The sequence below is a fragment of the Artemia sp. Qi Xiang Cuo genome, chromosome 16, assembly GCF_049724085.1.
Source record: "Artemia sp. Qi Xiang Cuo chromosome 16, ASM4972408v1, whole genome shotgun sequence".
NCBI classification, from domain to species: domain Eukaryota; kingdom Metazoa; phylum Arthropoda; class Branchiopoda; order Anostraca; family Artemiidae; genus Artemia; species Artemia sp. Qi Xiang Cuo.
Genome location: NC_142809.1, coordinates 34,836,702 through 34,850,523, shown reverse-complemented (window position 1 = coordinate 34,850,523; position 13,822 = coordinate 34,836,702). Strand labels below are relative to the sequence as shown.

The window sequence follows — 13,822 nt, the reverse complement described above, 5'->3', positions numbered from 1 at the left end:
GCCTGTACTATAGACAGCGCTATAGCGTTGCTTATGATTTGAACTGGCACATAATAAAATTGCAATATCGTTTTGAAGCTCTTGATAGGCGACAACAAAAACGACAACGTTTAGTGTTCTTTCGTGTGTTTTTGTATTTACTGTTGTCGTAGTTATGTGAAATAGAAAGATAAAAATTAGAATGTAGAGGTCCCTGATTTTCTAAATGGAGCATCAATGAAACTTGATAGAGGTGGAATTTTACTATAAAACAAAACATGATGATATGATGCTACTCCAACTTACACACGGCCAAGGTTTAATTACGAGGTGTGTTTTTTAAGTAAGGTCCGTTTGAACATAAGTACACAACGAAAGGTTATTTCAGAAAAGTATATTTATTTTCAGAAAGTACATACGTTACTCTATTTGTCGGCATAGTTACCAAGTTTTTTCAAACACTGATCATGCCTCCCAACTAATTTTAAAGTAAAGTCTTCGTAAAAACTTGCCGCCGGCTCCAATAACCATGAGTTCACTACTGTTTTTACGTCATCGTCATCTTTGTAATATTTGCCACTGAGGTGGCAACCGGTTGAACTGGAGACGAAGCATGGGTTTTGCATATGACGCCCAAATTGGGGCAACAGAACATGCAATGGAAACACACACACTCCCCTGAAAATTTTAAGGTCAAACAGACTCTCCACAGAACGATTAAAAAAAGAAAAAAAATGGCATGCTGACAAATGGAATTGTCCTTCTTCATGACAATGCAAGACTTCACACTCCTTGTTCAACCCGCAATTTGTTGGACAGTTTTGACTGGGAAGTTTTAGAGCATCCACCATACAGTCCTGATCTTGCACCGAGTGATTACCATCCGTTTCTCCACCTCACACAGTATCTCAGTGGCAAACGTTACAATGAAGATGACGTAAAACGGAAGTGAATTCTTAGTTATCGGAACAGATGGCAAGTTTTTATACAGAGGTTACTTTAAAATTAGTTGAGATGTATGATAAGTGTTTGAATAAACTTGGCAACTATGCTGTTAAATAGAGTAAAATATGTACTTTCTGAAAATAAATTTAATTTTTTGAAATAATCTTTCGTTGGGTACTTATGTTCAAACGGACCTTTTTTAAAATATATGCCTCGTAGTACTCAGTCAGTACAATGTCACGTCACAAAAATCGAAAAATTTTGGGCGTTCTGAGTCACAACCAGTTTTATTTTATTTATTCCATCATTCCATAGCATGGTAAAATTTCTTGAACTGACCACTAGGATATACTGAAGTTAGATAAAAAAAAATTCGTGTTTCTTTTCCGTCTACATGAAGACCCAGGTCAAAATTTCAATTGAATAGTGTAGAGAGATATGCTTGCCAAAGACATGAATAATGGCTGCTATATAGCCCCAATTCGTAGCCTGGGCTTTAGAGACTTAATCTGAAGCAGCTTGTTACTATTATTATTGTCATTATTAAAGCCGCATAGAAAAAAATGCGGAAAAATTTCAACTGGAAATCCAAGTATGCTGTTTGAGGAGAATTATGCCAGAGGGATAAGTCTTCAGCAATTTTCTAGGAATGGGTGGGGGCAACGGTCATAGAAAGAACTTTGCTGGAAAATGATCAAATTTTCCCAAATACTAATGGCTTTTTTAATTTTTAAGTAATTTTAATTTTACAAGGGGGGTAGGGTAACAGTCTAGAGAAATCTAGGCTTAGATAGGCTAGTTGTCAAAAATAGTGATAATTTTGAAATAATTCTAATATATTTAATAAAATACAAATGATTAATAATAAAATAGTCAGGTTTACCTTTGGTTTCACGTTATTAGTGATGGATTCTGGAAGGAAGGTATTTAATCCATTTTCTCTTTCGAAGAAATCTAAAACGGATGTTTTTTCTCTTGTTGACTGATTGCCTTTGACGAAAAGCCTCTGTATTTCCAGACATCCTAACATAACAGCGGTTTCTGTGTCAACATCCAAATTAGAGTTGAATAGATAGTCATTCTTAATCTGTAAAATATAGCCTTGTTTAAGACACCACTATCCTAAAGAGGAAATAAATAATTCTTAAATGCAGTGTAAAACTCAATAGAGACAATACTACATATACGAAATATATGTGTAGATCTTTTTTTTTCAAATTCGTATTTTTCTGTGTTTCAAAAACATTAAGTTTATACATTTTTGCAAAATAATTTCCATTTTTATGGGCTATACGCCTCCTATCGTACAGTAAAATCTAAGGAAGATCTAATCATGAGGATAAACAGAGATAATAGAGGGACAGATTTAGGATGAGGTGCAAGGAAGAGAAGCAACTAAGCCAAGAAGCGGTGGACTATTCCAGCAGTGAGGAAACATTTTCTTCAGCGCCCACATCGTAAATTTTAATGTTACCGGGGACCGCATACATTACATAGACATTAATTACAATTTACAAATATTTATCGGGTGGATAATATTTGACCAAGAATTATTTACTTCATATACACGCTGCATTACCAAACTACAATATACTTTAGAAACAAAATTAAAATTTTAAAAAAGTTTTTTTTTCTACTGAGAATAAGGAGCAACATTAAACCTTAGAACAAATAGAAATTATTCTGTATATGAGGGGGATACCCATTCCTGTCCCTTGCTCTTTACCCTATAGTATTTTTTTTTTTTTTTATTATTACCCATTCAAGTTCAACGGTCTGTTTGACCAGTCGCTCTTAAAGAATTGTGACAAAAAACCAAACTTTAGCGCAAGCAGCGAGGGTTGAAAAAGGGGTAGACCTCCTCCCTCATTTCAGGAATAATTTCTGTTATTTTTTAAGTTTTAAAGTTGCTCCTTACTTTCAGTTGAAAAAACTTGTTGTTTTTTTATTTAATTTCTGACCGTTTTTCGAATCACGACAGGAAATCGCCCCCCCCCCCCTTGATAAATTTCCCTTGGAAAATATCTTCCGGATACGTTCCTCCCCCCAAAAAAATATTCCTCCTGGAAAATCCCCCCGCAGAAAATTCCCCTCAAAATTTGTTCGTATATTCTAATAAAAAACATTATATGTGAACAAGGGACAAATTGCTTATCTTACAATCCTTTCCCCAAGCGCTTTGAGGGGCCCTGTCATCCCCGAAAGCGTAGTTATTGGACCTTTCAACTATACTGAATAAAAGACTATCTCGAAGGTCAAATGTCATTGGGGGGAAAAGGGGTGTGGGAAGGGGGCTAGTTGCCCTTCAATGTTTTGGTAACTCAAAAAGGGCTTTATAACTTTTGATTTCCATTCGAATGAGCCCTCTCCTAATCTTCTAGGACTGTTGGTTCAATGTGATCAGCTCTGGGGAAAAAAATTAAATAAACACGCGCCCGTGATCTTTCTTCTGGTAAAAATGCAAAACTCACTTTTGTCGATAAGAGCTTGAAACCTCTACAGTAGAGTTCTAATATGCCGAATCTGATGGTGTAACTTTGGTTAACATCGCTTGACTTCTTAGGGGAGTCCCCCCTCCTTTTCTCGAAAACCAGACAAATTTTCTCAGGCTCGTAGCTTTTGATAGGCAACATTAAACTTAATGAATTTTATATATTTGGAATAAGAATAGAAAGATATTTCTTTTGATGTATCAATTGTCATCTAAATTGCGTTTTTTAAATTTTCAGTTACTATTGAGCCGAATCACTCGTTACAGTTTATTATCGCGAACTGTTTGATAAAACAGTTTCTAAGCAGGTAGTAAAATTATACAATGCATAATGATTATTAACTATTATAATAGGCTACGTGTTAAGAAAAAGGGATGTCAAACAGTTCGCGGTAACAAAGTGTAAGTAAAGAGCGATTCGGGATAATATAAAGCTAAGAGAGGAAAGGAAATAATAAATGAAAAAAAAAAAAAAAAGGGGGTGAGTAAACTCACCGGGACAATAGTAACCAAAACTCTAAAAAAGGGATTTTGATAACAATTTCACAGTTTCTCCATGCCTAGATTCATTGGAAACGGAATGTGACCTACGTAAAGGCACGCCATCTATAAATACATATCTATATAAATCTATATCTATATATCCATAATATCTATATATCTATCTATACAAAGTTTCTTAAAAATATACGTTAGCCTTAAAAACCAACATCCTAAGCTAGAGCATACTTCAAGAAGAACTTACTTTTGATAATGACCTCTTAAGAACAAGTATATAACACAAAATGTTAGAAGTTTTTCGTCGTTCATAGGCGAGATATGGTATTCCTACAAGAATATAATGTTCCTTAGGGACTATCTGAAATATTTTTAATGTCCAAACTGTTGTGAACTTAATTTGAAAACGAATAATTAAATTCACAAATGTCGTACGCAGCGAAATCCCCTTAAAACTAATTCAATCCTAATCAAAAACGTTAATTAATCGTAATTTAGGTTAATTTATCATTAAATTAACTTAATTAATCGTTATAGAATGACTGACTTTTCCTCAAAAGCCATAAATTGACTTTTCTGACAAAATCCTGAAGCTTTTTCGCTTTTCTTTAAACCAGTTCAAACCTAAGAATCCAAGAAACATGTGTCTTCTACACTGGAAAGTTTTTTTCGAGTCAAGAAGAACATAGTGCTCTTATTTTTAAGGGATGATGAAAAATTTGGAAACGACTTTTTTTTTGTCTCCAGTGGTTTTGTCTTTCTACGGTAGTTTTTATCAATATAAGTAACATGATACTATATTATACCATTACTATTTTTTACTTATTACCCGTCAAGACTTTCAAAAACGTAAAGACTGATTTGAACTTCAATAAAATACTATAAAATCTCAATAGTCCGTGAGTAATTAACGCTGATTATATCAGTTTTAAATTTAGCCAGTATTCTTTTAACAGCTGGGAAAGGATCCGTAATGCGGTATTTGTTCGACATATTTCTGTACCATAGAATGAGATAAAAAAACGAACTTGGCACATCTCCAGAATCAACTGCGAGTGGTCTCCTTTTCCATTGTAGTGAAGATTTTGCACAAGGGGGCAAGAGCGAGCAGACCCTTAAAAGAAATTCTGACAGCTGCCAGTGGGACTGGCCATCTCCTTGGCATGAAACACTTTTTTTCATTCTCTTCCTATTTTGGCCTTTTGTATATTTCTAAACGTTTCCAATAAAACATTCCCCCTCCTCCCTCCCTAAATAGTCTCAGAAACTAGGGTTCTTCATCTGCTTCGATTCTATCACCTGGAAACTCTATAAAAAAAGAACGCTTCAAAAAGACTGCTATCTACTAATGCCTCTGTTGCCTATCTACACCAACTACCATCAATAATATAACTTGAAAAAAATTACCTGTTCGAAATAGTACCCAAATGTTGACTTATCCTTGTTGTAAAACTCCTGGAGAGGATATGGTAGACAACGGACCCGTACATCATATCTCCAGGCATTAGGGGAATATTTTTCGACAACCTGGCAAGACAAAACTTTATAGTTATTAGAAGTAAATCTTGACTTCCATCTTTTAATTCATTTAGTTTTCTGTTTCCCTTTCACCATTAGCTTATTATCCTACTAATAATTTTAGAAAAAAAGTCTTTTGATATTAGGTATCTGCAGAAATTAGATACCCTCCCTCCGACTACCCCCCCCCCCCCACTGTTATAGAGGTCACATTGGCCCCTGATTGGTCTCTTGACATTTCATGGGTAAAATCACAAGAAACACAGTTAAGCTCAGTCTGTTGCCATTCTACAGAGGTTAAGAAACTATAATTTTATATTTTTGCAGATTTGGTAGTATACGTCCAAATTCAGCATTTCTTTCCGATTTCAATCACAAACCATCAACTCTCCAAAAACAGTATCCGATTTTTTGCCTTTACTCATAAAAAATTTTCTGGAATCACAGTAATCCAAACGCCTCAAAACCAATGGTCCAAATGGACACATTTTAACATACACATTTTTATGGAGTTGCCTTTTATCTAAACGCTTACCCGATTCCGCTAATAATAATAATAAAAAAAAAAAAAAAAAAAAAAAAAAATTAGGCTAGCTAAGTTAAATTTTTTAGCCCAATTGTCAGAGCCTATCCCAACCTGGCAGCACTATTCAGGTATATCAAAATACAAGCAAAAACTTATTTGGAGCAAATAATCCACTAAGCATATTCAAACTATTAAAGTCCTAAATCATCTTGGCTAAAAACAAAATCCATTATTTCTTCTGTATTTCAACATAAATCATTCATTACCAACAGCCAATAATCTACGTCCCAAATTTGATTATAACTGAAAGAAAAACGCAGCTGCATAACAAAAAAAAGAGACACACATACACCCGCACATAGCTCTTTTGAATTAAACAATCCACGAAATATTTTCAAACTATAATGTTTTGTACTGTGATTATATTGTTATGTTATATTTTTTGGAGCTATATTGTTCTTATTTCAACCACAAATCAGCTGTTACGCATAATCAGTAAGCCACATTCCAAATTTGCTCATAATCGAAAAAGAAAATTTTAATCTTTAAGTGCATCAAAAACATACACAAATAAAACTATTTCTCTTGAATTAAACAATCCACAAAACATGTTTGAACTACACTGTCTTATCCTTACTATTAATGTCTCTAGCTTCATTATCAGAGAACCAAAAACCAGTAAAACATTCGACCAACTTGGGAAAAAACCATTCTGATTTGTTCTATATCATTATGTTTGATTGAATTCTGTCCGGAAAGCCAGAATTAAAAGATGAGGAAAAAGATTTGCAATCTTCTCATTTCATTTTTACACCAGACAAAAAGTTATGAAAAAGTAGCACTTACAATTTGAATATTACTCCATCTATGGAAGAGGATATAGCAAAATGCAACAGATTATCTTTCAGTTTTCTTATACAAAGTCATTGACTTGAAGGTTCGCAGAAAGCAGTTTGGGAGAGATAATATTTAATGCCGCTTTCAGGTATATACTTCTTTAACTTTTGGCAAGTCAAAAATAACACAGTTATTAAGCTTTTGGGTGACAAGTTTCTCTCCAATGGCAACACCCTTTTAAAAGTTACCACGTTCTTTGATATAATGTGATACAATGTTTGATCATATATACTGAAGTGACTTTCAAATGATCTTAGTCCACAACTATTATCCTTCAATCATTCCAGTGAGCGTAAATACATACAAACAGTACATAATGCACGATACCCTAGTACATCATAATTGATCACAATCGACCCCACAACGAATCTTCTAGCCAAACTGGAGTTTCTAAGGAATCTTTAAGCAAAAACTTCAACCACGTATAAAAAAAGATTCCTCTAAAAATGGTTTTCCATTATACAGAGACCAAAAATTTTCACTACGGTGGACGTTGAATTATAACTTAGGGGAGAGGGTAGACCTAAATAAAAAAAACTATATATTTTCAGGTTATTAAAATACTGTATCTGCAAGATCTCATGAGCAGGTCAAGGGATTCAGTTGAAACTCTGTAGTGCTAGAGAAGACAGGGGACAGAAGCATACGGAGTTCTAAATTTTGTTTGGGGGAGAGATCCATATAATTCTGTCTCTGGTCAACCTAGAAGTTTTACACTGTAAACCGCTATGGTACTTAGAATGTATTCGCAGGGAAGTAGCAATGTAAACCGAAAAACGGTACATTTACCCAAGTTAACAAAATAGAATATCCGCAATATCGCAAGAACGCTATATCTCATTTGAAAGGAAACCGCAATATTTAGGGCACCTTTTAGTTAACAAAAGAGATTGCCCTACAAGAAGATGGCGTTTTCAGCCATTATGTGCCACAAACATCAATTTTTTTCCCAAATAGGGTTAAAATGTCAGGAAATCCAAATTATAAAATACTCGATCCATTTGTCGTGGTCTAAGACCCTCAAATAGAATATTCATTCACCCATCTTGAAAAATGAGGAAAATAAGGGAAAAAGTAGTCTGGCGTGAATGCTGAAGGGAATTCCACGTTCATTCATAAATCGTGTGCTGACTAGCAGGACTAGCAGGCAACGTCGCAGAGAGGTTTTTACTGGCTCATTTCAAGGCTCTTGATCCTATTCATGTACTATTTGACAATTTGTCTTTATAATACACTCGTAAAGTGCCACACGACCCCATAATGACTTTTTCATGCCATTTCTGGAGTTTAAAGGCTGGAAGCATAAAAACAGTACACACATAATCTCAATGGTCGAAAACCCTCAACGGGAAGTTTTCGAGTGTCTCACATTAAAATCTAGAAAAAAAGGCAAAAAACGAGGCGACCGTGAAATATCCTGGCGAGTTTATTCAAAAACCGTCTGCTGACTAGCAGGACTAGCAGATTACTCTAAAATCGCAAGGAAGTGTTCTAAGGCCCATTGCAAAGCAGTTGATCATATTCACGTGCTTTTTGAAAAAAACAGTCACTAATGCAAAAAAATAATTCAAATTGGATGTTAGAGTAGCAATTGCTATTATCGGTACTTGGGCATTATATGGACAGTTACAAGGAAACCAGTCACGAAAAACCCGAGGCATCCACGACAAAAGAAAAGATTTGACGCTATCTGATGTTGTATAAACAAGTATTCCGGGATTTCTCAATCTGGGAACTATATTTAAACTGTTATTTTTTGGGGTTTAGGGGGGGGGGGGGCGGGGGGAAGGGACCTAGGTTAGGTTAGGTTACGTATTTAATATATGCTATGCTTTACCAACCTCCCCCCCCCTCCTAATGTGCAAATATATAGCCCAATTTTGTTTATAAACTACTATATATTCATCCTATTATATTTCATTAGCATTAACCAAACTTGACTTTTTAAAAGTGCCCATATAATGCCCAAGTACCCTATTATCTCATCTTAACAGTAAAACGTAGTTGCGAAAAGAGTTTTCCGAGAATTTCAAAAAAGAGCTTGAAACGCTGATGTTTCTCTTTTTATTCTTTTTATTTTTCAAGCACTGACGGGGTATCTAAACAACGAAGAATATAAATAGTGCACCATTGAAATCTCCAAGGCCAAAATCAGCAACGAATGATGAAAATCCCCTCTTTAATGCTCCCTCTCCTAGTCCCCTTAGTAAGTTACACTCCAAACTGAGCTAACTGCAGTATTTCATTGTATAAAAAAATTACTGACTTCATGGCCGGTGAAACACTATAGGGAGCATCATTAATTTATATTTTATTTTCAGCGGAGTGCTTAAAGACTTTTCTACTACTAGTCATGTTTAGTCGCGATGGTTTTGTATTTTCAGTACAGCGTAGTTTTTTCAGAATTCTACAACCAGAGGCAAATATCAAGAATCTGTTTATTTGAACCCGTTTTTCAGATATGTTGCATAAACTAAAAGCCAATAATTTTTATCTATTTTAAGTTTCAACTTAAATTTTACTTCTATCAATTTTTTTTTTTTAATATAAAACCCGGCTTGACATGTCATTTGTATAAAAGTCCGTTTATTTGTAACCTTCTATTCAATCATTAATGCACTCGTTTACACTCAAACCCAATTTAGAAACCACATGTATCTCCTTACCCGCAACAAAATATCTAAAACAAATGTGAGAAATACCTGAATGACGGGTGCTTCACTACAAAGCCATTCTTCAGATACATCAGATTGACCTTGCTTTGTAACACGGATCCCATACAAATAAGAATAGGATTTCGAAACATCAGATGAACGTGATATCACATAATTGATTATATCCTAAAAGAAACAAAAATGTAAACTTTTCTTAAAACAAAAAGCCAGTCATATCATAAAAAGGATTTTTCCTTCAGAATTACGTGACATCACTTCTTCTCGAGCACTTAAGCCCCGCGAGTAGGACCTGTGGATCTGGCACTTTGAAACACGACTTAGTGATATTTACTATAATTTCATATTTTAGCTTATAATTCACTTCATAAAGTAAGTTATTTTCAAACTTTTTGTTAATGAGAACTAAGTTTTTAAAAATAAAATAGTAGATTTTTGGCAAAATCTACGAACTGATCAATAAAATACTAATCCCTACGCAAAACCATTTGGACTTTCCCACCTTTCATACTGAGCTCCTACTTCTAAGAAGACCATTAAGGTATTTCCTAAGTTTTTCCTGGTTCCTTCGAGGGCAGACTCACCGACATTTTCATGCATACAAGAGAGACAAAGGTAAAAAAAAAACAGCAGGGTCGAAACCACGGAGGAAGGGACAGAGGTGAACCTTACGACGCAATTGTTTCCTCTTCAATTCACCTTGCTTTTTCTTTGCTTTTTTTGCATTGAGAGTTTTGCTTAAAGTATATACTCGTATAATGTTTTTGGTCGTTTAGGTAATCTTAGATTTATGAGAGCAAAGCTTATTTAGACAAATGAAAGAAAAAACAGCATGGTACTCTTCCTCGATCAAATATTTCCGTATGAGAGTTTTTTAAACATGTTATATCTTTCATAAGATATTTACAATATTTATAATGCTACTTGTTGATTTTGAATTAAAGTTATCAAGTATTTTGCAGTAGGTTGCATAGGTTGCATCAAGCCATGGCCAATTGTAGACAGAGAAAAGCCAAGACAGATAGTCCAAGTATTTGCAAGGCAAATCCACTGGATTCGCAACAATGTAACTTTAGGATGGGGTTCAAAACTGCAAAACTCCATAACAAAATCAAGAGTTCAACTTATTTACCATAGTACACTAAGTTTTTACTAGCGTACATTTCATTGAAGGGCTATTTTGTCTTCTCTACTTACCTCCTTTATTGACTTTACAGCTGCCTTTGACTGTTTCATTAGGGAGGAGCTATGGAAAATCATGGCTGAAGACGGTGCGTGACAAAAACTCATCGAGATACTCCGAAGCGTGTAAAAAGATACCAAGAATTGTGGCCAATTAGCCGATAACGACAATTCTAAGTTTCCAGTGGATTTGGAGCAAAGCAAAGATGTCCTCTATCTTCCATACTATTCAACTACGCGACAAACTGGAGTGCAATTGATGCCTTGAAAACCAAAGCGGAATCATCTTCGAGCAAACAGCTGGTTTCATACAATCCGTGACAGATCTGGATTTCACATATCTGCTGGAATCAACCGCCCATGATCTACATGGGACAGTCAACGATGTTCCCGAGATCTCTATGTATAATAAAAACTCGCTACTAGAGGCTCCAAGACTATAGAGGCTCCGCCCATGATCTACATGACATGATCAACGATGTCCCAGATAACTCTATGTATAGTAAAAACTCGCTACTAGAGGCTCCCATCTGTTGCTTGCCAGGTTAATCTTGGCAGAGAGTCAACAGAAAATATCAAGGAATTTAAGTATCAAGGGTTTATTCTAACATTAGATAGTGAGCAGAAAGATAAATTTCCGCTTATATAGCCAAGGCTTGGAGAGTAGACTTCACTACAAAACACCATGGAACTGTCCAACTGTCAGATTATTGCAATTGTCCGAGCTGTACTAGTATACCCTTATGAGACATAGCTGTTGAAGGCAGAGGAGGAGAGATCTTTGGATGTGTTCGATCACCGTTGTCTTTGCCATATTATCCATATTAACAGACAGAACAGAATTTCGAATAGTGAAGTAAGAAGTCAATGTGGCTGATAAGAAGAACTTTTACTCATCATAAAAAGACGTCACCAAAAGCAACACTCCGTGTCCTCCTGCAGGCACGATATGTCCTAGTTTGTGAACCAGTCCACTACCGGAAATAAAAACCAGGAGGACAAAAGAAGAGCCTCAGCAAAAAATTAAAGAAAATCTGGATCCGTAGAGGGGAGGGACTCCAGAGGAATCGTCGGATATAAGAAGACTGTTTTAAAATTTCGTTGAAGTTACAGCCGATAGATCAAATGTGGGCATCAAAGGTCATTCCAAGGCCCTCTGGTACCGGGCAGGATAGTCGATCGTCTTGCTCCTGTCAAAAGTAAGAACTAAGTAAAGTAAGTACCCTAACTATAACAGATCTTCAAAAAATGAAACTATGGTGCATTAATGGTAAAAACTCATGAAGAGGTTCATTCGATTGAGATATGAAAATTCAAGGTTCAATTTAAAGGTCTAACGTGGTCAGCACCCCTCCTGTACCATTTTCACCCCCAGGCACCACTGTAGCCTCCATTGAATTAAAGCGCCCTTTTGAGATTGACATTTCCTTCGAAAAATTAAGGAGGTACAAAACTTGTGTCTTCAGGGGAAATTTGATCCACGCAGAGTTTAAAACAGGGACTCGAGGCCTATTCTTTGTATATACATCTTAGTTGAGCATAGGCCTATTGTATCTTTTAAAAACCAAGATGACACAAGCAATCTAAATATGGAGGCACAAACTGGGCTCGTGGTTCCGTGAGAGTGAGATCAAACTACAATCATTACTTATTCCATTTCATTAGAATAATGGCAATCAACAAAGCCATTTGAGGATGCCAAACACCATTTTTAAAGCATCAAAAAAAATCCTGTTCACCTGGTGCAAGATTCATAGTTGTCTGTTAATTAGTCACGAACATCCGTTGTAAATAAAGGAATAAGGTAGCATTGAAAGATGTCTTCCGCTTTGATTTGGACTTCTTTTTTTATCATAAATGTCATCCGCTTTGTTTTTTTGTTTTTTTTTCATCACAAACCGAGTGTAAGATGGAAAAGACTAAAATACATTAAGGAAATGTAACTGTTCTTGTCATATGTCTCACATACAAATTTTATTCATCTACATAGTAGCAATGAGACACGAGATATAAGTAATTACAGGGCCAAATTAATAATTGGAAGTTTTGAGAAAAGTCTAGTTTTAAATAAATTATCGTGCTGGGACCAACGAGTAGGCGGGGGGGGGGCAGTAGGCCTGTTTCCCCCTAAATTTTAAAAAGTACCTATTTCGGGCATTTTCATTGGAAATTTCACTGGAAATTCCATTCCAGAGGAGCTCACATTATGGGATACATAAATGACCATATAATAGCAAAAACCAAGCAATATACACATATGAAAATCAGGAAGAGGAGAGGTACCGTGAAATTCCCAAAATTTTGAACTTAACAATCACAATGCGTGTCAGGGGGCCGTCTATACTGAAACAAGACAAAAAATGATTGCACGGTGCCTTGTTAATAATATAAAAATAAGCGGGCCATACATTAACACTGTGTGGGCAGGCAGCATACCCTCTCTTGAACGTCGTCAAACCCGCACCAAACAAATTTGAAGTGTACGCCAGAAATAGAGTAAGAGGGGGTACATCCCTTTGATATATTAGACTTTTAGTTAATTTTTTTCCATAACTTACTTAAATATATATTTTTCTACAATAGGCATCAACAAATTTGCACAATGAAGGGATAAAGGAGTTATGCACGCTTCGTAAATTTTGACGAAGACGTACACAAACAGACTCTGAACCTGACCCAGAAGACGTGCCCCCCCTCCACCAAAGCAAATCTCCATTTTGTCTTATTCACAATGAGGTTTCACTAATGCCGAGATTTAGCAGCGCTAATTTAAGCCAATCAGAACTTTGCTTAGAATTTTCAGCCAATCAGAAAATTTCATGAGAAATCTGTTTGACTCTAGTTAGAGCTAGCTAAATCTCGGTATCAGTAAAATCTCACTATGAATGTGGCGTTTTAGCACAGATAAAGACCCAAGGCCCTCATTGAGCCCTGTTTTGCTGGTAGTGATCTCTAGTACGCAGATGATATTATTTAATTCTGACCAAGTCATAAATTATTCCAAAAGGGCAAAAAAAAGCGCAAGTCCCTTCACTTCTAAGTAACGAACAGTTCAACAAATTGGACATTTCCAGCGAATTCTGCTGGAAAAGTTAAGAAGGAATCAGCCTTGAA

At 35.6% G+C, this 13,822-nt stretch overlaps 1 protein-coding gene across 6 annotated transcripts in view; it reads right to left on the bottom strand.

The window, feature by feature from the left end:
• Positions 1–13,822, bottom strand: part of Fak (protein tyrosine kinase 2 Fak) — a 171,415-nt gene that overhangs the window by 78,792 nt on the left and 78,801 nt on the right. For all 6 annotated transcript variants that reach the window (XM_089102734.1, XM_089102735.1, XM_089102730.1 and 3 more), the window contains 3 exons: positions 9,557–9,694; positions 5,321–5,440; positions 1,808–2,011 (listed from right to left, as the gene is read on the bottom strand). In XM_089102734.1, the coding sequence (XP_088958860.1) occupies positions 1,808–2,011; positions 5,321–5,440; positions 9,557–9,694 (462 nt within the window). The remainder of the gene's footprint in view (positions 1–1,807; positions 2,012–5,320; positions 5,441–9,556; positions 9,695–13,822) is intronic.